Source organism: Talpa europaea, assembly GCF_964194135.1.
Source record: "Talpa europaea genome assembly, chromosome: 10".
NCBI classification, from domain to species: domain Eukaryota; kingdom Metazoa; phylum Chordata; class Mammalia; order Eulipotyphla; family Talpidae; genus Talpa; species Talpa europaea.
In genome coordinates, this window is record NC_140077.1 from 5,775,103 (window position 1) to 5,799,259 (window position 24,157).

General features: G+C 44.5%; 1 protein-coding gene across 5 annotated transcripts in view; it reads left to right on the plus strand.

Moving 5' to 3' along the window:
• Nucleotides 1–4,468: 4,468 nt before the first annotated feature.
• ATE1 (arginyltransferase 1) overlaps nt 4,469–24,157 on the plus strand; it is a gene marked incomplete at both ends in the record, with an annotated part of 98,590 nt that continues 78,901 nt past the window's right edge. The window contains 8 exons of one of the 5 annotated variants that reach the window (XM_084245768.1): nt 4,928–5,048; nt 7,098–7,161; nt 8,642–8,704; nt 12,452–12,555; nt 14,560–14,814; nt 16,251–16,480; nt 18,249–18,377; nt 19,249–19,377. In XM_084245768.1, coding sequence (XP_084101894.1) covers nt 4,943–5,048; nt 7,098–7,161; nt 8,642–8,704; nt 12,452–12,555; nt 14,560–14,814; nt 16,251–16,480; nt 18,249–18,377; nt 19,249–19,377 — 1,080 coding nt within the window. Of the gene's footprint in view, nt 4,554–4,927; nt 5,049–7,097; nt 7,162–8,641; nt 8,705–12,451; nt 12,556–14,559; nt 14,815–16,250; nt 16,481–18,248; nt 18,378–19,248; nt 19,378–24,157 lie in introns of those variants that run through there. The other 4 variants (XM_084245772.1, XM_084245771.1, XM_084245769.1 and 1 more) reach the window with 4 other exon arrangements.

The following is a 24,157-nucleotide window of genomic DNA, read 5'->3' on the forward strand; positions in this document are numbered from 1 at the left end:
CAGTTTCCTCGCTTCTGGAGAATGGACACCACCTAAACTCTTGTCAAAGGGAAGTATTAGAACTTTTTAAGTTGCTGTCATTTATCATAGGCTGTGAACAGATCTCAAGTGGCTACTGGCCCTGCGCGGTGCGGTATCACCATGTCCAGTTTGGGTCTCGGAACCGTGAATCAGGTCTCCAGACCTCTTGCCCTCCCCTTCCCGGTGTTCCTCGCTGATGTCTGTGCCTCAGACTTCCTTGAAGAAACAGTCCCCCAGGAGCACCCTCTTCCCGCTAGAGCCACCACCAAGTCTCCCCCAGACTCTGCCTTCGAGCCTTTACTGTGGAGACCTTTTCTCTTCACCTCCCAGCCAGTCCTCCCACCTGAGCTTGTGGAGCTCCGAGAACTTTGATTTGCAATGACCACATTCCCTTTCCTGCGCCATTGCTGTCCTCCACACACACACCTGCATTGTGTAACACCCTTAAGCAGGAAAGGAAAGCTCTCCCTTTGGGCTCCATCCTTCCATCGCTCCTACCCTGACCGCTCCCCTTCAGTGTAGCTTGAAGCAGGCACCTGTGACCTCTCTCCACTTTAACACCCCACACTCGCTCCTCAGCTAGGTCTCCACTCCTCAGGATGCCGCTGCATCTAGGTCACGAGCGACCTCCAGGTTGACAAGTGTGATCCCTTCTTGGTCCCCTACTGCGTGTGACCTCTCACAGAGCACAGGAAAATGTAGCAAAGAAATTGTCACGTAAGCTGGAGCACAGTCCTGACTCAGCTTCCTTGGACAGGGACGTCTCGAGCACTGAACAAGGTGACTTACATGTTGGGCATTGCTCTAGAGCAGGGGACAGAGAAGCCGGCAGGACGGTTGAGGCATCCCAGGATGGCTGTGGATCCTCAACTTCACATCTAGACACTCCTTGACCCTGCCACTTGATTCTTCCTCCAAAGTATTTTCTTCAGTTTCCCCTTTCGTCTGCCATGTCTATCTCTGAATGTCCCCACCCAGGTAGCAGCCTCCTTAGCATCCCTCAATCCACATTTCTCTCCCTTGGCTCCCAGAGTGATCTTTGAATTACATACATCTGCGCATGACACTTTCCTGCACAGAACCCCATATCACCCTATTGCTCACAGGACAAGACCCCAAATCCCAAGAGGACATAAACCCTCTGGTTCCTGATCGCCTCTCTAAACCACCTCAGCTCGGCTGCTTGCTCGCTCTGCTGCAACCACACTGACCTTTCTGTTCCCTCAAAAACTGAATTCACTTTCCCTCCATTTTCATGTGTTCTTCCCCTGTGGGCTCCTAGCACATGCCTTGGCACTTACGTGCGTCACTCCCAGGTCTCAGCTTAAGCGTCACTTCCTCAGACCTTCGCCACATGCAAGCAAGAGCCCGCCTTTCCTGACACCACAGTTTGTGGCAAACTATGTGTTTAATGTCAATGGCTCTCACTGGACTAAACCCTCCGGGGGCTTGCTTTGTTCAGTGCTGTCTAGCCAGTACCCCTGGGGCTGGGGCCAATGCTGAACTGGACATGACAGGCCAAACGCTCTCTCTTGAGATACTCGGGCCATTTTCACCTGGGTGATAAACTGCAGGGTCCTAGTATTGGCCCCAAAGTTCACAGGAAATGTATTTCCTCACCTTAATCTTCTTTTCTAGTGGGGACTGGAAACCGACTGCAATTCGAGGGTCTTGAGTATTTTTGGCCCAAGCCAATCTGCAAAATTAAAACAGGAAACTACCCTAGGGTTTGGAGAAATGTTTCAGCAAACACGCTCTGACGTGGAGCCGCTCAGGGAGCTGACTGGGAACTCGAGGTTATGTTAAATTACTATTTTTTCTTAAAGCAAGGGGAAAAGTGCTCTCAGATGAAAGCATAAACAAAGAGTGAGCCTGTATCTGAGGCAGCACTTATCAGAAGCACCTTTAACACTGGAGAGGGGTGATCCAGTTGCTACTTCAAATACCACAAACCACTGTTTGTGTATACTGTGAACAGAACAGCGAATCAGCTTTGGTGAGAAGTTTTCAGAGTTGGTCAAAGTCAGCATTAAGTTCGGTTATGCATAAAGATATTAGCAAATAAATTTATAAATTATTATTAATTTTAACAACAGCAGTTATAACATTTCAGTAGTTTCATCAAAGGTCTTCATTTTAAATCGATAAGCCAATTTGATGGCAAGGAAGTTGTTTTAGTTAAGGCAGAAAAATACAGCAGAGAAACTGGTCCCTTAAGATAGTGTATGGTCATGTAAGCACCCTCAAGACCTCGTTTCTTAGCCTTATTAGTTGGCAAATAGATTCTATGTTTAGCCAACTCGGTTGCGAATATTCTGTTTCTCTGATTTCTTTTAGCAGCAAAAGGGAAGGACTTTAAAACAGAGCTGGGAAAAACAGAGTTATTTGCCTTTTTTAAGTAAAGCTAATTTCTTAGACTCATTTCTGCTTTCATATTTTTCTTTCCTAAGGGTTCTTAAATTATTTCCATAGCAACATTTATTGAACTTGCTATATACTAGGCATTGTGCTAGCAACACAAACGGGCCTTGCGGTTACCTAATCTTCCAAACCACCATATGTGGTGGGTCTCATTATCCTCCACTTCATGGCAAAGAGCACTAACAAAGGGTGGTTTAAGGTCCCAGGGGTGCTTTCAGGGGCTGGGTGTGTGCCTGCGTGACTCCAGGGCACGTCCTTCTCATTCCTGTGCTACCTTGTTCCCAGATAAATGAACATTTTCCTGCCTTTGCTTAAGGCAGGATGAACATAATACGTACTGTTCTTCTGCACTCAGATCCAGCCATTCTGAGTCTGACAGCAAAGGAGGGTGTGAGCATGGGGCCTGTACTGCTGGTTGGCCCTTCCCAGGGCTCCGGGCAGCACCCTCGGGAGCTGCCACTGTTCTCATAGCCTCATACTGCTTCTCTCTGGCGGCTCTTGCTTCAGCCAGTGCCTTCTCGGTTGCTAGCTTTAGGAACAACATCTTGGTTCTTCACTCTCTTCCTCTCAGTGTCTCTCCTCATCAGCTCTCAGCTCTCCTCTCTACCCTCTCATTCTCTGTGTGCCAGAGAACAGTACTCTGAACATCAAGTTTTGGTCCTCTTTCAGATCTCTTTCAGCAGATTCTACTATCTGCTGTTGTTCCTTGGGGCTGATTTCTAGGGCAACCAGCAGCAGTCACAAGCTTTTTATGAGTCATCACTATCCTGGGTTGAGACCACTGTGAGGTGGTAGGTGCTAGCCATCATCTGGTTGGTGAGGAATGGACTTCAGTGTGTGCTGGACCAGTGACCACAAACTGGGGCTGGGGGCTGTTTCACAAACCTGGGCATCCTATTTAAGTGCAATGAAAGAAACTTTTTTTTTTAAAAGATTTATTTTTATTTATGCATACACAAACTGGGGTGTAGGCCAGTGGTGTAGAGGATTCACCAGAAACAGAGTAGAGAGCGGAACAGGTGGGTCTACTGAAATACACTGCTCAGGGGAGCAGCGGGGAGACAGGAGAGGTCTGCTGTGCCATATGGGTCAGCTCCCTGGCCAGCTGCAGTGGCTGGTGATAGCTTCATAGTGCTGAACCCTTATGCCTCCCTTATGCCACCAGAGAGACCCAGTTTCTGCAAGTTTTATGATTTCAATTTTTTAGACATTGCAAAAAAAAAAAAAAAACAACCAAACAAACCCACAACACATCAGCTTTACTGTTAATTGGGAAAAACACAAGGTTAGACAGGCTTAAATTACGTGTGCACACAGATGGAACGATGAAGGAATATTATCTCATTGGAGAGACTCACTTTCTACTCTACCTCAGACTGTCGCTGTCTAAGACATCCTCTTTAAAAACAGTGGTTGGGGCTTGGAGGCCCGTAAGTAAATGTTTTGCTTGGATTATAACAATCTCAAGGAACTTTGAAAGTGACAGTTAAAAATGACATTAAAACACACAACAAACTAGATTTCATTTCTCTTCACAGAGACTAGGACAGGATGGCACTGAGATTCTAGGGGAGCAGGGCGGCAGCTGGCTCTGACAGCTGCTCCCCTTAAAAGTGGCCAGCGCGCCCCTCACCACGCGGGGCAGCCCCGGAGGCCGGCCCGTGGACCCCGGCCCGTGGACATGAGGGTCAGCGCCGGGGGGCGGCTGCAGGGGGCGGTGGGGGGCTGCAATGCTCACGCTGGAGCTGAGCCTCGCAAGACACGACTGTGCCCCGAGTCCCCACCTCCGTGCCTCAGTTTCCTCATCTGTAAACCGGGATGACGACGCGCGCGCTGGGGCGGGCCGGGACAGACTCCGCCGAGGGGGCGCCCCAACTCGGGGCGCCCCCACCCCGGCTGACGCCCCGGGAGGCGGCGCGGGCCGGGTCCGCTCGCCTCCCCGCCGCGGGCCCCCGCGCTCCGCCGAGGCGGCCCCCGGGCGCCGAGGGGCGGGGCGGGGCGGCCGGCGCGGCTCCCGGCGGCGGCCATGGCCTCGGTGGTGGAGTACAAGGGGCTCAGGGCCGGCTACCGCTGCGGCTACTGCGACTCCGAGGCGGGCAAGGCGTCCTGCGGTGAGTGTCCCCGGTGAGGCGGGGCCGGCGCGCCGCCTGCCGCCGCCCCTGCGCACCCGCCGCGCCCGGGCCGCCCGGCCCGGGGGCCGCTCAGGCCCGGCCGCCCGGCCGCCCGGCCCGCGGCCGGCGCCCGCTGGCTCCTTCCCAGCCCGCTCCGCGCCCCGTCTCGCCGCCCCCCCTCCCCGAAGATGGCGGCTCCTCTCGGGGAAGGCAGGGAAGGCGCGGACGGCTGCCCTCGGCCAAGATGGCGCGGGCGGCGTCAGCGCCGCGCGGCCCCGGGCCAGGCCGGGCCGGCCGCGTCGGGACGGCTTCGCGCGCCGCTCGGGGAGCCGCGGCGGGCGCGGGGCATTGTGGGGTGGCGGCGGCGGCGGCGCTGGAGGGCCGGCACCATGGCGGCCTGGGCCGCTCTTTCGCCCAGCATCGTGGAGTACTTCGAGGGCGAGGACGCCTACCGCTGCGGCTACTGCAAGAGCGAGTCGGGGAGCCGCTCCCACGGTGAGCGCGCCCGCGGCGACCCCCGCAGCCCCCGCCCGCCCGCCCGCCCGCCCGCCGCGGCCGCTGCCGGCCTGAGGAGGCGGGACGCGGCTCGGGGGGCGCTCGCGGCGCGGCGGCGGGTCGGGGGGCGAGAAGCTCCGGGGGCCTGTTCGCCTGCCGGGTGCTGGCGCGGGCGGCCGGGGAGGGTCCGCGCGGCGCAGTCTCCACACAGGTGCCCGTCGGCAGGAAACGGGCACGGCCGGGCACCCGCGGGGGGCGCCGGCTCACCTGCGCGCGGGGGGCGCCGGGGGAGCCCCCCTGGGGGGCCGGCGCGGGGTGGGGACCCGGAGCCAAGGCGCGCTCAGGTGCGCCCGGTCGCCGCGGGGGCGAGGCCTGGAGGACGACAGCGGGCACCGGTGCCCGTGGCGGCCGCGGGCGGGCGAGGGCGGCTCCGCACCCCCTTGTTGAGCCTTCCCCAGGGGCCGTGTCGTTCTCCACCCCCGGACGAGGACGGCGCACCAGCCTGCTTTCAGGGTGCCCCCCACCCCACCCCGATCCTTGAGGGGGCCTTTTTTTTTTTGTGAGACTAGTTGTTGGGCAACAAAACCTCGTTTATTTCCTGCCCTGTCCGGCTCTGGCAGAGGCAGAATCTCCTCCTGGAAAGAGTCATCCAGCCTTGTGGGGAATGGGGTGTCCATGGAGATGTAAATTTCGTGTTTCATTTAAAAAAAAAGTATAATTTCTCAACCGTAGAGGAATGATATGGGCGTTTATGGCGTGACCGTTTACTCATTACAGTTATTAAGTGCTTCTTGGAGTGAGAGGGAGTGGTGCAGTATAATGTGGCCATTAGGCCTGGCAGTTAGGAATATGAGTTAGGGCAAAAGGGTTCCCAGAGGGTAAAGGTTAAAGGGAGAAAAGAGACAGGAGGCAGATGACATAATTGCAGCTCCCAGGGAAAAAGAGACTCAGGAGAATTCTACTAAGTGGGAAGAGTGGCTGCCTGAGGGTATTAGATTTCTCCTTTCTCTTTGTCAGAATTTTAGTTTTGTTGCTGTAATGTATATGTAATCAACGAGTCCAAAATCAGTATTTTAGTAGATCGGTAAATATACTTTTCCATTAATTTTAGCAAGAGAATTAATATTGATTCTGACTAAAGTCCTAATGAAATCTGCCTTCAGCTTGTCACCTAGACATAACTGTAAATTTGTATAATTTTTACTTTATTTCTAATAATCTCTGTTATTGGGCACCTTACCTATTGGGTGGACAGTTTTTCTTATTCCTGTTTTACAAATGATGAAATTGAGGCTCATGGAGGAACTTGTTGGTGTTGATGGTCACCTCTAGGCTTCTGGACGTTTGATTTTCATTGTACTCTTTTCTCATCCTGTTCAACATGTACCTTTACATACTTCTGATGCAGCTTATAGCTTGCAAGATAAAAGCTCATTTTTCTTTTCACATTAATTCAAATATACCTTTAAATGTTTCTGCATTCTTCATTGTTTTCATGGTTGCAAAATGATCTTCTTGTATCAATGACATCATAGTCCCTGCCATCATTTCCCTATTCCTGGGCATTGGGTTATTTTCAGTTTTTAGGCTTAAAAGGAATAGTATGTACTTTCGTCATGTTCTCAGTTTTCAAGGCTATGCTGCAAATATGTAAAAACCAAGAGAATTTAAATACGCAAGAAAACATTTGCTTTCTAATTTTTCTGAGAAGATTTGCTTATTCAATTATTGAGGATGTTTTGTGGTTTAGAGGTTATGTCTAATCTGTTTGCAGTGAGGGCTAACATTTATGGTGTCATAAAAGCTATTGCCTAATCCTGAATTAAATGATCACTTTGATGTCTTTAATTTTTTTGGCTTGAAGTAAACATAGTTCCCATTTCTTGTATGTTATGCCAAACTAACAAATACCAAGTGTGTGTAAACTTCCGTTTCTCCAGTGTGAATTAGATTTTTTTTTGGCCTAAGCATTCACATTAAAAAAAAACACTGCTTTAAACAAGTGAAAAATTCAGCCTGCTATAGTTAACATACCACTTGCTTTTTCAGGGATGTGGGCGCATTCCATGACAGTGCAGGATTATCAGGATCTTATTGACCGAGGATGGCGAAGGTATAACTCCTTACTACAAAGATATGTCTACTCTTACTCAGGTTCTTCTCACGACTGAAAAATATTGTCTTCCTTTACAATGTTCTTTTTTTGTTGGGAAGAGGTTTAAGAAGTTTTTATTATATTCTTTTATAGAATAGAAAGGATCTCTCTTAGAGATGTTTATTGGGAAACTTCAGCTTAACGAGCCTGGTGAGCCATCACTAATAAGCTTTAGTAGTCCTTAACATTTGCCACTATAGTTCTGTAACAGGGTGGTCCCCAGGAAAGGGGGAGGTTCCCTGCCCCACCCAAGGGAGGGTGGAGCTGAGCAGGAAGAGGAGAAGCTGCAGAAGAGACTGAGGAAGGAAGCAGGATGGAGCCAGGAGACCTGGAGGAGGCGCATGGAGCCTAGAGACATGTGAAGAAACTGCGCTTGTCTTTTGGTCGTGGACTGGGTGACACAGATGTGGGTGAGACCTGTGGGGAGGTGACCATGGCAGCTTTTATCTTGATGTTGATTTTGCTCTTTTCCTTCCGGGCTTGTCTGGTTGTTTCTGACTCTTTTCTGTGGGTCCCCACTGGAAGATGCTTTAGACTTGTGGCAGGCTTTGGGGCCTTGCTCTGGGCCGATCCCATATGGATGGAGTTTTACCCACGAGGGGACGGGTAACTTTGGGTGCTTCATTTAGAAACTAAATTCTTTGCCTTTCCTGTATTGTTTCCTAGTTTTATTAAAGTTCCTTCCCATTAAAGTCTCCTATGTTTTGTGTTGATGCGGCGGATGGCAGAACCCATTTAGAATAGGCAGGTTTGCGGGGTTTGGGCTGCCCCTCTCCCTGTCCTATAACAGTTCCACTAATTCTCATGCTCCCTGCAGTGGGCTGAATGTTTATGTTCTTTCTCTATTTCTAGGTATCGCTGGTGTCTCTGTGTGTTCCTCTGTATGTTCCTTTTTTTTGACGACACCAGTCAGTTTAGATTAGGGCTCATGGCAACAGCTTCGTTTTAACAGTCACATTCTGAGGTACTGGGAGTTAGGGCTTCACCATATAAATTTTGAGGGGACAAAATGCAGCCCATAAAATCATTATTCTGTTATTAGTGGAGATCTAGAAGGCATGGAAAGGATCAGGTTAGTTTGCGGGTACTTTGTGCTGGTGCATGTCACGGCCAGCTGCGCACATCAGTCAGTGCATCCTGGGCCATTTTCTCTGATTGCCCTTATGGCATTGAGGAGCAGCGGTCAGCGGCGTCACAGAAGGGATTGCAGACGCTGAGGAGATGGTTAGCATTGGAGTGCAGACATAAAGGTTTAGGAAAGGGACTCTGGGTTCTGGTCCCTCGTGTGCCGGCTTTGCAAGATTGTTCCACTTATGAAGAGTTATCAAATCTTAAGAGTGTTTTTACATTTTGATTAGATTTTTGCTCTAATTAATGTGCTCCTGTGCTAATCTCCTTTGGTGCATGTAAGAAATTAACAATTATTTTTTAATTTTAGAAGTGGGAAATACGTGTACAAACCTGTCATGAATCAAACATGCTGTCCTCAGTATACAATAAGGTAAGGATTTTGAGTAATAAAGTGTTTTAAGTATTTGATTAATAGAAATATATGTAAGTGATCTGATAGGAAGATTGTTTATAATTTTTAGTAGAATCTTTTTTTTAAGTGGCAATTTCCATTCTAGGTAGGTGTTGATGGTAAGGAGAAGCAAATGGGTTATTTCTTTTTTACATACTAATATGTACTTGTATGCTAATCTATGGCCTTCATTAATGCATTTCTTCTTCTTTTTTTTTTAAAGATTTATTTATTTATTTATACAAGCACTGGGTATAGACAGAAGCGTGGGAGGGTGAGAGAATTCACCAGAGCCAGAGCAGGGATCAGAACAGGCAGACTGACGAAGAAATACACTGCTGAGGGGAGCAGTGGGCGGCAGGAGAGGACTGCGTGCCATGTGGAACCCTCTCCCGGGGGCTGGGGATCGAACCGCCGCTGCAGAGGCTGCGGGCAGCTTCGCAACCCCAGCACTCAACTGTTGCACCACCCGGGAGGCCCTTCATTAATGCATTTTAATGGTTTGGGTATAGATAAGAAAAAAAAACTATTCAGCTGTTTCATCAGTGGTACCATGGAATATTGGGAAAATAATGGTAAATGCTCAGATTATTTTTAGATGTCAGATTTATGTAGGGTTTAGTTTAGAGCTAAATAGCTTAGGTCTTTGTCCATGCTAGTGTGAAACTTGACACTATTCTAGCAGGCTCTGTAGGAGGAAGAAGAGGGCTGACACTTAATCTGCCACATCTATTTTCTTCATTGTAAGATCTAAATTAAGAAGAGTGTTTTTCCTCTAGAGTGTTTGCTTAACGTTTCATAATTTTTTGGGTTTCCTTGCATCCATCACCCCATCCTAGTATGAGGCTTTTCCTTTTCCTCTGACTCTGAAGAGCTGCCTCCCCTTTGAAGCCTTGGGTAGAGAGTAGGGTAGGCGCTTGTCAGCTTTAGTGGGTTGATACTCCAGGTAGCAAGGTAACACAGTTGTAGCTGTCACTCTGGTGACGAGTTGCTGAGGCTCTCTCCCTACCTAAGTTGCCCTTAACTCTTGTGCTTGGGTTGTAGTCTGTTTTGAGAGCTTGATGAAAGTTATAGATTACTGCAACAAAACAAAAGAATACGAGACGGAGCATGAAGACAAAAATAAGAGAAGTTATACGTATTCATTTTAGGATGATCACAGATTTCCAAAATCCTGTTGATTCCTGGTTAAGAATTCTTTTTCTTATCTAGCTGGACATAGGATTGGCAGAGCCCAAAGAAAAGAGGCAGGTATCTGGCTCGCTGACACCCTCTCGTTATACAGAGGATAAAATGACCAAGTCCTGAGCTGTCCTTTTTCAGCTTGCTGGTTATGAAGAAGAGCCTTCACCAGAGGCGGAAGTCATTTTCCTCCAGAGAGCAATTTATGATTGGATTATGGCCAGGATTCTGTTGAAATAATTCTGTTGCCCTGAATCCTGAGAATCTATAATCAGAAAAGGCCAATTTCATGAGTTAAAGAGAGAAGAGCATCTATAAGTTATCGAGTGCCTGTTACTTGCAAAGCACTATCTTAATATATTGCTTTTTTGAAAAAGAACTCAGTTAATTTGGCAAAACAAAGTATTGACTAAATGTGATGTTTTCATTATTTTGCATGGAGTCAGACCTTTCCTGAACTGTTCCTCTCTCCCTAACTTCAGTGCATATGTGTTGATCTTAAGGAATCATTTTGCACATTGACTCTTTTGGTTATTTTACTTTGTTTGCTACAGTAGTTCCAATGAGACCTAATAAGGGCAAGGAAGTTGTGACCTACAGCTTAGCTTCTTGTTAGGTAGACGTTGGCGGCGGACCAGATTGTGAGTATGAATTAGGATGAGCTTCTTTGGCTGTGAGTTGTTGGGTTTTTTTGTTTCTTTGTTTTTGTTTTAGTTTTCATTAGAATTATATATACACCTAATTTAAAGAATCAAATAGTCCCATCAAACTTATTTTGCTAAGTAGCAGTCCCTGGCACCCCCCATCCTGTTCCTGTGTGGTCACCTTCAAATCTTTTAAATGATTTCTTTTGGCTTTCCCCACCCTATCTTTAACGTGCTTAGGTAATGATAATACTTAATTCCTCCTGGCCTCTGTCTTGAGTGTCGTCCTGGGGATTCTTTTTGGTTCTTAAGCTGTCCCCTGTGCCCTTTTTCTTGCAATCCTCCGTCATTTCCGTGAAGCACATCTTCTGATAACTCTTGAGGAAAAACATGTAGGAGAGGTAAATATTTTGAGACTTTGCATGTCTGAAAATATTTTAATTTACTGCTCACAACTTAATTTATAGTTTGGGTACGGAGGGGTAGGTTGGAAATCACTCTCCTTTAGAACTTGGAAGGCTTTGCTCCAGCGTTCCTGCCGGGGAGTGGCATTCTGGTTCTTGTTCCTTTGTCCAAAACGTGTTCTTTCTCTTTGGAAGCTTTTTTGTTCTTGATGTTCTGATATTCACAGAGTGCTTGCCTCGTGTCTGCTGTCATTCACTGCGCACAGACTCGAGGGCTGTTCTCTGGGTACAGCTCCCATCATGTCCTTCATGAACTTCAGAGGGATGTTTCTGTGAATTATTTTGTTGATCTTTTCTTTTCATTTTCTTTCTTTAATGTATTTGTCATTTTTCCACACATTGAGACTTTTAGACTGGTCCTCTGCTTTTTCTTTCCTCTTTTTATGTATTTTTTGCTGATCTTTTGAGCTTCATTTTTCAAGTCTTTTGCTTCATTTCTGTTTTCTACCGTATTTTCTTCTGAGAGGGCTTTTGGTTTTTGGGCTTTTTTCTTTTTTTTAAATTCGCATCTGCTGTATGGGTGGTAGCTTAACAGCAAGGAAAGATTTCTCTGAGAATATTTTAATTTTTTTAGGTTCTCTTTTTCCTAGATACTCTACATTCTCCAAGTTTCTCTCCCCAGTTTTCAGGGCCCCTGACCCTTCTCAAGAGTCTGGTGACTCAATTTTCCAAGGTCGCTTTGGGAATCCTGTGTACCCCGGGGTCTTGTTTCTGTGGGCTCTAGACAGAGTAACCTGGCCAGGCTGTTCCACTGGGGGGCCCTTATGATAGCCTGTCAGGTCTGCTCACACTCTGGAGAGAACGTGTCATTTGCTGGTGCTCCAGCTGGATTGGGGAAGTGAGTTGGAGGCCGGCCTGGATTTAAATTTCCTCTTTTCAGTGCAACATCACTGCTTTCAACTGTGCCTTGAAACCCCCCCCCCCATGTAAAAACCCTACTTTTTACTCTTCCTAAGATTTGCAGTTTTCTGCTGAATCTAAGTAGATTTCATCTGTGAGGGGTGGGGAGTGGGTATGACATCTCTCTGAACCAAAAAAAGGTTTTCCTGGCATTCTGTTTTTAGACTTCCCTTCACTCATATTATCTGACGTACTCGGTCCCTAAGATTTTGTGGGGTTATACAGAGAAAATTGGGTAACACTTGGCTTTCCCACTGTTGACTTAGGATTCAACTTTCTTTGATCTTTACCACTTGTCCATCTGCTTTCCGAGTTCCAGCCTTTTCTCACATTCTCTTTTTCTTGGTGGTTTATGTTTTTTCCTTTTAACTGTAGTTTTAATGAGATTTGGGGTGAGAGTTGAGGCTGCTTTCAGCCTTTCCTGACCAAGAACTCTCAGGTGTGTACTTTGCCTTATTTTCTTAGACGCTACCTGGGACTGGTTTTACTTCTGAGTTTTGAGTTCACTTTTTAAATATTTTATTTTGCTCTCCTAGGTGCCGACCATTACAGTTTCAGCCATCAAAATCTCACAAGAAGGTTTTGAAAAAAATGTTGAAATTTCTGGCTAAAGGGGAAATTTCGAGAGGAAATTGTGAGGGTAAGAGATGGGATCTAAAAGCTATTTGCTTTTTTGAATTGTTGCTTTTCCCGAAAATTCTCACTTTCAATCCTTTCCTGTGGTTGGTTGTGCCGTTACTTCATGACAGTGAGCACCGCTCGCGCTGCTGCTTCTGCCACCTCTGGCTCCCAAGTCAAGGCTACTGGGAATGTCAAGGCTACAGAGAATGGCTGGCACGGGAAGAGGATTTTGAACCATTTTAAAGATCAGATTTCATGAAGTGTATCGAGATTTTATTTCTTGAATTGCTTTGACAGCTCTTATTTCACGTGGTCCCTAATAAGAGCCTATGAAGTAAATAGAAAGTGTTACTATCTTTGGAGAAAAAGCTCCTTAGATGCAATTTATACGATATTGCGCAGTGACTTTCAATGTACATATTTTCTGTATTTGAGTCAGGCTTTCCTTCAGTAAATTATTTTACCTGAAATTCTTTTAGATTTTAAATATTTAAATATTTAAAAATATTTTAAAGTATTTTACCTGAAATTCTTGATAAATTTTGAGCAAATTTTTTAAAAAGACAATAACAATTAATTCCCTTTGGCTGCGTATACTTTGTTATCTTAGTGTCTTTACTATTTTTTTTTAAGTTGTTCTGTTGGCAGTGCCTACCCCATGAGCCTAAGAATCAGGAATGCCACTCACTCTTGGAACTCACTCTCCCTACTGCCATAGGCGATGCCTAATCCTGGGAACCAACCCTCCGCCTTCCCCCTGAATCTTAGCTTGTTCATTCATTTCACATGTGTATTTTGAGTGCCTGCAATGTCCTAGTCCCTATGTTAAGCACATTGGTCAGCAGGACAGTTAAGTTCTTTGCCCTCATGTACAGCCCTTAGTGAACCAGGACTCAGGACAACTTGGAGCAGACTTGGCCGAGCTGGGCACAACATAGCTCAGAAGGTTCAGGGTCTTAGAGGATCGGGGTCAATTGGAGCATTGGAAACATCACAATTTTATGCGGCTTTTATTAGTATTTTCTGTTCCTAATCTTAAAAGTTAAATAGATTTTATTGGTTGGTCAGTGCAAATTTTTTTTCAGTGGCTGGGAATATGTTTTGAGTTAATATGCAGGTCCTCTTTGATACAACGCTATACATTTGTAAATTGATGGTTGACAGTCTTTTTAGGTAGCTGTTGCATTTGGTTCTTTACTTGACTTACGGGCTTTTGCATTATTTATATCTGAAATTTAGTTCATAGGGGTGGTGTGCTTATTATGGCAAAAGGCTAAACACCTATAACAAGGAGAGACCAAAATGCAGAGACTGAGGGACAGCAGAAATCTGGCTCTTTCCTCATATTATACTCCTGTGTGGGTGTCCCAGGTCTGCCTGTAGCTTTACTGCCCACCAGCCGTTCTGGAGTTCAGCCTGTGATTTGCAAGGTTGCTCTGGCTTTGACTGTTCCAGCCAATGAGGAGAAGAAAGGGTGTAACCTCCGGGTCACAAATCTCCTTTAAAACAAGTTAGGCAGAACTGGACATACAGCCTTGGTTATATTCCATTGGCAGGAGAGTGGTCTCAGCTTGTGGCAGAGTGTCCCCCTCTGTTGCTTTGGAAGCCAGGAGACTGGATTGGTGGACACACAGTCATTTCTTCCACTTGACATTGATGAAGGGGGCATTTTTCCCAGTATGTTTCTTTTTTTTTCTTTTTTAGATTTATTTATGTATTTATACAAGCACTGGGTATAATCAGAAGCACGGGAAGGTGAGAGAATTCACCAGAGCCAGAGCGGGGAACAGAACAGGCAAATGGATGAAATACACTGCCGAGGGGAGCGGCGGGCAGCAGGAGAGGTCTGCGCTCCATGTGGGACCCTCGCTGGTAGCGGGGGATCGAACCGGCGCTGCAGAGGCTGCGGGCAGCTTCGCAGCCCAGTGCTCAACCGCTCCGCCACCAGGGGAGGCCCACTATTATGTGTCTTAACTGTGTCACTTATCCTGGCTGGTGAACTTTGACTTGTTTTGATTTGTAGACGAGCCCATGGAGCCCACTGCTGAAGACGCTGTTGCTGGTGACTTTGCATTAATAAATAAATTGGATATACAGTGTGACCTAAAAACACTCAGCAGTGACCTCAAAGAGAGCTTACAGAGTGAAGAGAAGAAGAAAGGCAAAAGCTCCAAGAAGGAAGAATCTAATGAGTTAATTCAGTCAGAAGATATAAAAGAGAAATTGGGCTCTGGCGAACCATCACCTTCAGTTAAAGTGCATGCCGTCCCTAAGCCAGGTGTGAGCATTTGCTGTTAGGCCCTATTGAAGTCATAGTAAATGATTCTTTTTTTTTTTTTTTTTTTGTGCCTAAGACATAGTATAATAATATATAGTATATGTAATAATAATAATATTATTATTAATATATAGTATAATAAACCCCATATAGTATAATAATCCCTTCTTCCCCCAACTTAAAAAAAAAATGATTACTCATGAAATCTCTAATATAGATCCCTGTTTTATATGACTTATTTCCTGAACTAAGACAATAGGTCTTAGTTTTTTTGAAAGTGCTGAATGTTTCAAAAATTTGAAATAATAGTCGTATTGTCCCCTAGTACAGACATTTTAAAAGAGTTCTATTTCATCTTACTGCTGTAGGGCTCTAGAGATTGGAGAGTCAAAGTTCTATCAGTGACAAAGGTCTAGTGCTTGATGTTTTTATTCTTGCTCGGGAGACAAAGCAAGCTTGGTGAGTGGTTCTTTCAGGGTCACTGTGTCTGGGTACCTCACTTTTAGGGCTGATATCTGTGGCTACCCAACGCCTGAATCCATCAGATCCATCAATCCATCATTTTCATTGACTGACAGGAATACTTCCACAGAAGGAGCCTTCCCTCATCTGTTTATTTCCCATAAGAACTCACCACTATTGCCACTGACTTATATACAGTTGGAATTACTACTTTTAACAATGTATAATAACAGAATCCATAACATTTCTAAAGCATTTTTAATGACCAAACTACTTTGTTGCTTAGCTGTTTAAAAAGTTATGCCAGTCTGTAGTTGGGCATTTAGATTATTTTGAGGTTTTCTTTTGTGTTTGTTATTTGCCTCCACCTCATGATTTTCTCCAGATAGATTCTTTGAATGACTTAACAGAGTGAAGACATTCACTAAAATTTGTTGTTTATATTAGTTATAATTTGTGTATTTTAAGTAAGTATCAGATATTTGCTCTCTTGATTAAAGCAAACTGTTTGGCGAGAGCCAAACTAATGTGACCGCCTCAGGAGGAGAATATTTTTAACTCAGCTAGGATATTTTTTCATACAAAATCCCACCAGTGTATGTTATGGGATCAGAGCTCACTTACTCACCTGGCTCCTGAGTATTTGTCACTGCTTTCAGAGAATTGTCCCTTAAAAATGGGCTTGAGATAGCAGTGACCTGAAGTGGAAGATGTTTGATGATGTCCTTTTTGCATACAAAGGCAGAGAAATAAATTAATATTTTTCAATAAATATTTTTTGCAATGAGAGCTGCAGCAAAAGTTTCTATGGTAATTTAAAGGGAGGACTTAAAGATCAACTTAGACCCCCTACACCAGGATCCTCTGAAACATTTCACCCAAAGCCAGCCTAGCACTTGAAACTCTTTGGACTTAATCTGTAGAGTCTTTGAGACTTTTGGGAAAAAAAATTAATATTTTGAAATTCTTCTTAGGCAAAGGGGCGGATTTGAGTAAGCCTCCATGTCGGAAAGCAAAGGAAATCCGGAAAGAAAGGAAAAGGTTAAAACTCATGCAGCAGAATCCAGGCGGAGGACCAGAGGGTTGCCAGGCTCAGCGAGGACCACCACCTTTGTGCCCACCAAAGGCTAAATCCAATCAGCCCAAATCGCTTGAAGATTTAATTTTTGAATCTTTACCAGTGAATGCATCGCACAAGTTAGAGGTATCTTGGAGGGTGGTGTTTTGTTTGTTTTTTGTTGAGCGTGTTGTTTATTATTATTTTAGTCTTTTTGATCAGATGATGCGTTGCTGTTTAAATAATGGGAAAATACAGTATTGGAATGGAGTAGCATTTGTAGATATTAACTGAGTTATGCTACTTAAGAGAAACTTAAAATTAAAAAATAGGCATTTGACTGCTCAAGTTTCAAACATCTTTAGTTTTAGCATGTTTTTATGTAAGATACTCTGACTTTTTATATTTCTTGAAATTTAATATTTAAAGCAAAAAAGAAAATTTACTGTTTTAAAGACTATTTTTGACAGTTTTGATTTAGACAGTGAAAGAATAGATCACAACAGGCAAATCATTTTATCTATTCTAATAATATGATTTTGATTAAGGCGGCAAATGGTATTATTTTGGCTGCTGGTGCAAACCAGCAGTTGGCAATAACTAGTACTAAATTTGCACTACTGTAACCTTTTCTTCAGTTTCCCAAACCAGTTAGCAAAATTCTGATTCCCAAATTGATTCATATTTCCAGAGTAAATCTAGATTTTTCAGTATTAGTTTGATATTTATAAAATGCTTTCCTAAAACATTAGCCCTAGTCATTTTATCATGTTCTCATACCTGATTAGTAACTGGTCAGCCTTTGAATTTATAGCTTAATATCGTAAGAATATCACTTATCACTAAAGGCCTGATTTTAAAAAATTAACTTGGATGAGGTTTAAGGTCTAGGACAGTGTAAATTTTCAAACCTAAGTTTTAACAACTTGACACTTATAATTCCTTGGCCACTATGATTTTGAAAATGAGTTTCTCATTCCAAAATTTTCAAGAGAATTGAACATACTACATAAAATATTTTTTTGAGTAGTCTTATCTTTTGATCATACATCGTGCTGTATTCACGGCACCACACACCAGGGAATCAGCTTCTGCTTTTTCAATTACTGACACTTAGGGTAGATGGACATTTGGGATCCCCCGGGTGTCACTCTTTCTTTACAGAATTGCTTTTCATGGCACACGTGAAGAATTTCCAGTTATATCTTTTTATTGTATTTCATTTGATTTTCTGTTTTATTGTTCTGTTTTGCTAACACATTTTAACTGGAGTAAATAATGTTAAAATCAATGTTAGCCATTACTGTGTGCAATTACTGTTTTGAACTCATTCACATTTTACCTGTGAGCAAACTTAAGGTATACTGAGTTCACTTGTTTACATGACCAAGATGGAGACTATCTTGATCAACATTTGAGTACAGGAAATTCTCACATTGTGAGAATTGTTGTTTTATGCTCGTAAAAATAAAATAAGTTGTAAGTTGAGAGTTAGCAGCAATGCTTGAAAGAGGGTTCAAGAACTATTTTACATTTTAAGTCTTCCTGGATGATGGACCGAAGGTGAGTTGTATACAGCTATGATTAAAGAATACTCATTGGCATTTGGTGTCGTGAGTGCCGGAAGTGTTATGCCATTGCACAGGAGAGCGGGCTTGGTTCAGTCATTGAGCTGAATCTTAGAATTAGACAGGGCCCTTTACCTTCTTGATGTGTCTATAATTTGGAGAAGTAGCTTTTTTTTTTCCATTATTTACTAACTGGTTGATTTTTAATGTTAAAGTACTATTATCCATGTATGCTTTAATATTTGTGTTGAAATTTTGGTTCTTGTTGGGTGGGTGTAACTGTTAATGAATAATCTGTGAAATGAGTAAATGAATTAATGAGCATTGTTTTTTAACTCCTTCTGAAGGTGAGGGTGGTGAGATCATCTCCACCAAGTTCTCAGTTCAAAGCCACGTTTCAGGAGTCTTTCCAGGTCTATAAACGTTACCAGATGGTTGTTCACAAGGACCCACCTGATAAGCCAACTGTGAGCCAGGTCAGGAGGCCATGTGTAATTTTTTTTGCGCAGATGATATCCACTTGATATCATTGTATGAATTCTTGGTATGTTTGTGGTACATTTTATTTATATTGAAATTGCAGCGTATCTGCAAGGAGAGAGGGTTCTGAGGGGATGGACTTTCTGAAAGTGCAGATTTTCCCTAGGGCCACGTTCAGTGCCATTCATATGTAATTTCAAAGTGCAAAGTAACACCTAAAATAAATGATCTCTATTTAATGGCATTATGTTTGGCTGCCTTTATCTAGAAGTAATAGAGTTAAAATATTTACGATGAAAGAACAAAAAAAAATATTTTTATAGTAGGCATATTTTACACAGCCTGTTCATATACTTTATTCAGACATCATGTGTAGAAAGCTAAGTTCCTCTGTGTTGATGGACTCTCCACATGCAACTGAGTGGGACTAGGAAAGGAAGATAGGAGAATGACTCCTAGAGCCCCTCATGTACTTATAAACTTACACATCAGCTTAACCAAGAAAAATCCTGAAGAGGGAAAGCTTAAAATACCTAATAAGAGTAGAGGTGACAGAAGTAGTGACCGTTGTCATTGGCAGCAGTACTGGCACTAGTGAGCTGGGGCAAGTGCTAGAGAAAACTCCAAAATAAAGCAAAATAAATTGTGTTGACCCCAACGAGTTAAATTTTCATCAATATTAGTATAAAATCAGCGCTCAGGCTCTGCCAGTCAATCTATTCCAGGGTCTATCTGATTCATGAAAAGTCCCAGCGCTGAGCTTTGGAAGCGGATTTGCGGAGATCTTACTCTAGCCTCACCTTCAGAAGCACATCGTCAGGTAGAGGTGTTTCAATAGCGTTTGCTTCTATTTTCCTTGCTCTGAAGGTGAGGTTAGTACCTGTCTCCTTTGAGGACCCAGAGTTCAAGTCGTCCTTCAGCCAGTCATTTTCTTTATATGTCAAGTATCAAATGGCCATACACCAGGATCCGCCTGATGAATGTGGGAAGACTGAGGTACCTTTCATTACATGTTTTATCTTCTTATGCCATTTTCTTACCTGTTAAGTAGGTCTTTTCCATGTAAATTATTGAACTTTTGTCAGTGAGTCATGCCTGTGGTTTCCCAAGTTCTGGGATGCACTTTATCCACTGGAAAGGAAAATCTAAAATTATGAGACTAAATAGATGAACCGAGAAGGCACACCAGCTACCGGGCTAGGAATGGGAAGGTGCAAATAAGGACCAGATGTTGGATGACGTTTGTGAATCACTGCTAGTTTTCTGATGTCTAATGACTTTGTATCTTGTTTGAAGCACCTCTTGTTTTTCAGAGATGTATGCCCAAGAATTTAGGAATAAAATCTCATGATATATAATGTAAGTTGAAATAATTCACACGTGGGGGTGCCTTTCTCCACAGGATGTGTAGCAAACTTTGGCTTTTTTGATAGTGTGTGAGAAATGTATCCCTGGTTAGTTTTTATTTATTTATCTGAAGAAATAAAATTGGTTCGGTCACAAATGACTTGTTTATGTAGATGATCCAGCAGAATCTACAAGAAGCTGCTAGAACTCTAACTAGAGTTGAGCTGCGGGGCAGGACGTCACACCAGTATACAAAAGTCAGCTGTATTTCTACATTGAACAACAGGGAGTTGGAGATTGAAATGAAAACTACCATTTACAGTAACATCAAGAATATGAAATCCTTAGGAATAAATATGATGAAAGATGTGCAGGATCTGAATGCTGAACATTATGAAACACTGCTGAGAGAAAGAAGACTGATGCGGGTGCAGAGGAATCCTGTACCCTTGGGGAGCTTCTAGGCTGGCAAATAACCAAATAAGCATCACACACATTGAGAAGAGAAAAAGCCACATAGAAGGGTGATAATAATGTGTACCTCCTGCAGGCGTGGGGAAGGCCCAGCATGCCCGAGTCACTCACCCAGGTGTCGGATGCCATCTTAGCTAGGACCTTAGCTTAGCTGGGACCGGGAGGTTGGGGAAGAGAGAGGGACCTCAGTCAGGGAACACAAAAGTCGTTCTGTCTTCCCCACAGAAAAAAGAGGAGGTGGGATTATGTCTTTGAGAAATGGATTCATACAGAGTGAAGTTCAGATATAAATGTCCAAGACACCTTCCATCCAGCTTTCAGTTTCTGCTCATACCACACAGATTTTTCCCTTTTACTAAGAGGATGTTAGGAAGAAGAGTCTTATTTTGGATAGTTTCTGTGATCATAGGCAGAAAAGCTTGTTTTGTATTCCTGCTTCATACAATTTTCTGAAACAGGCAAGAAAGATTGAAGGCAACAGAAATGTGAAGAGGAATCAGCAGTAGCACCCACGGGAGGATGCAAGTGACGGTGCTGCCGGTACCCCTATAACTGGGGGTCACTAACAGTGCACCATGACCTTAAAAAATTCTCTAACAAAGGGTCTTTAATGACTCAACACTATTCTCAGTGGGAATGAGACTCTCTCCTGTTAAATCTAGTGACTGAATCCAGGCAGTTGTCTTGATAAAATATTTAAGCAGTGGGCCTCCCCTGGTGGCGCAGCGGTTGAGCCCTGGGCTGTGAGGCTGCCCACAGCCTCTGCAGCGCCGGTTCGTTCCCCGGCCGCCGGTGAGGGTCCCCCCCGTCCCCCCCACCTCCCACAATTTAAGCAGCAAGAAATTAAGCCTTGGCCAGTAGCTCCGTTGGAGGAGTTCTCCATGCACTGAAAATGTGGGCTTACAAGATGCCCCTGTTTCCTCTCACTGGAGGGTGAGCATAGGGTGTGGTTTTATGTCCATATGTGTGCATCTGTAATTCCACATTTGTATTATTATAGAATTAAAAGAAATTTGACTTAATTTTAGGGGATTATATATGCCTATCCCTCTTTTCCCCGATGCGCGTAGTGCGCAGGGAGAGACAGGAAGCCTGCTCGCTCTGTGGCCGCCGTGGGCCGTAGCCCGTGTCCCGCTGGGAGGGCCCCTGGTGGCATCGTTGCTAGCTACCCCCTTCGTTGCCGAAGACCCCGGGTCTGGCTGAGGGTTGGGCAGCGGCTGCCCTTGGGTTGTGACTCCTCTGACTATTCTCCTCCCAGTGTTGACTGGAACCCCTCTCGAACTGCCCGTGCCACGGCTTTGCTGTCTGCCGTGGACACCTGCCTGCTTTTACTAGGTTCCCAGAACGTCTGTCTGGGCAAGGACATCCTTTTCCGAGCGTGCCGCCCCCTGTCTAGTGAACAGAGCAGGTTCTCGGGCTTCATGCCAAGCTTTGCATGTTTCCCCTTCCTGCTGTGCCCCATGTTCAGGAGTTAGCGGCAGGCAACGCAGGAGTGGGACCGGAGCACGAGGGCCACTTTCTGGCCTAGGTTCCATATCACGTCATCTCGCTGAAAGCCAAGTGTGGGCAACACGGTGTTATGGATCCACAGGTGAAACGGGGGGAGGTGGGGCTCTGGGCCACGCACCCCGCAAATGTCATCAGGGCAGTTTTTCTGCTTGTAGAGAATTCACAGCGTTAATTACTGTGCTTTTTGAAAGAAATCTTTTTTGTTTTTTTAAAGATTTATTTATTTATGCATACAAGAGCTGGGGTACAGGCCAGAGATGTAGGGGGTCAGAGGATTCACCAGAGACAGAGTGGGGAACAGAACAGGCAGACTGATGAAATACACTGCTGAGGGGAGCAGTGGGCGAGACAGGAGAGGTCTGCTGAGAGGCCAGCAAGAGATCGAACTCGTGCTGCAGAGTCTGAGGATTGCTTCATAGTGTGGTGCTTTAACCCCTTATGCCACCAGGGAGGCCCCTGTTTTTGAAAGAAATCTTTAGATGGCTTTTACAAAAACTAATACACTTAATTTTGGAAAGCAGGTTTAGATTTTTCAAGATATTTAAGAAGTTTTTTAAAAGGCTTTTTTTTTCAAATAAAGATTTATTTATTTATACAAGCACTGGGTACAGTCAGACGTGCGGGAGGGCGAGAGAATTCACCAGAGCCAGAGCAGGCAGACTGACGAAATACACTGCTGAGGGGAGCAGCCTGCAGCAGGAGAGGTCTGTCGCGCCATGTGGGATCCTTGCCCAGCAGCCTGGGATTGAACTGGCGCTGCAGAGGCTGCGGGCAGCTTCGCAACCCAGCGCTTAACCGCTACAGAGGCCCTAAAAGGCTTTTTTTTTTTTAAATTTTTTTAAATTTTTTTTTTGTGGGACCTTCGCCAGCAGCCGGGGATCGAACTGGCACTGCAGAGGCTGCGGGCAGCCTCGCAGCCCAGCGCTCAACCTCTGCGCCACCAGGGGAGGCCCATCTAAAAGGCTTTTTTGAAAGAAGTTCATATATTATTTGAGACATATCCTTGGGATTAAGTAAATCTGAACTGTATATTTTTACTTTATATATGTATGTATTTATGTGTTTTATTCTAAAATAAATATGTTGTATATATTTTATGTTTAAATGTGTCTCAAAAACTTTAAAATTGAGGATTTCCAGCGTTCATGGGGACGGCCCCGTGAGCCCCGAGCGCCCATTGCTCGGCGTGAGTGCTGTCCACGTGTCGTCATGTCTTATTTTTCTTTGCTGTTCTTTGTTTTTTGGAGTATCTACAAATAAGTCCCTGATATTACGCCCATTAGGATTCCATTAGGTCACCCTGAGGCTATTCCGTCTGCCGTGCTTTCCCAGACAGCACTCTTTTCTAAATTAGTTCAGAGAAGTTTCCAGGAGAGACCCACATATAAGGGAATATTCACTTCCCAGCGGCACTTTCTTTGGGAAGACATCTCACTTTCAGGCCTCCCGGATCCCCGGGACCGTGACTGTGGTGAAGAGGGCTCACCCAGGTGCTGCTTCTGACCCCGGGGAATGAAGGTGGCAGAAGCCGTGGTCGTTGTCTCCTGCAGCCACCAGGTGGCGCTCCAGCCCAGGGCAGCGTTGCTCCTGGCGCCTCCCCAGTGGCCATGGGGCGATGGCACTGCTCTTTCCCAGTAGCCTCGGAAGGAGGGATGCGCGATTTTTTTGCCTCCATATTTTAGAAGAAATTTGCATAGAGGTCTTGAATCTGATAATTGCAGTGATTCTTTGCTTGTTAAACATTTAAATATTTTCTGGAACTTAACCTTAGAGACGCTTTTAGCTTCATTTCTCCCTCTTCACAGTCTTGCTCTGTGTACATGAATAGTTCATATTTAGAAAATTATTCACTGCATCAGAAGGACATTTTCCTTCGATTATGTGAAGAAATAAAGAGGGAAGACATGAAAATTGTGCAAAGAAACGAGACAAGTGTGTATAGGGAAAAACTCTTTTATAGATAATTCTGGCATATAATTAATGGAATTTGAATGATGTCAAGATCTGAGCATTTTGAAATTTTGTGGGCTTTTTTTCTTTTATATATGTTTGTAAGTCCAGGGCTAACTTACTTGAATAAAGTAGAGGGCTTTGGCAGCCATGTATAATTTAATCAAAAGAAACACATTTTTCGAGCATCCCTCTAAGTCAGGGCACTTTTGTATTTTGTTTATCTTAAGCTGCATGACAAGATATGTGTTGTTAATGGTAGTTAAATTACAAGGGCTTTTGAATCATTTGCTTAAAATAAGTCAGAGTAGAGGCACGATGGTCTCCCCAGCAGTGTTAATGTGGGGGAGAGGTGCATAGAGTAGAGTTAAAGTCTGCTCTGGCAACATTTTTCCTTTAAAGAGTCTTTTGGTCAGTAATTTCCAAAATTTGTCTGAGGTCATGAAAGAACCTCAGTGATAATATAGATGAACTTCTCTTATTTAGAGAATTAATT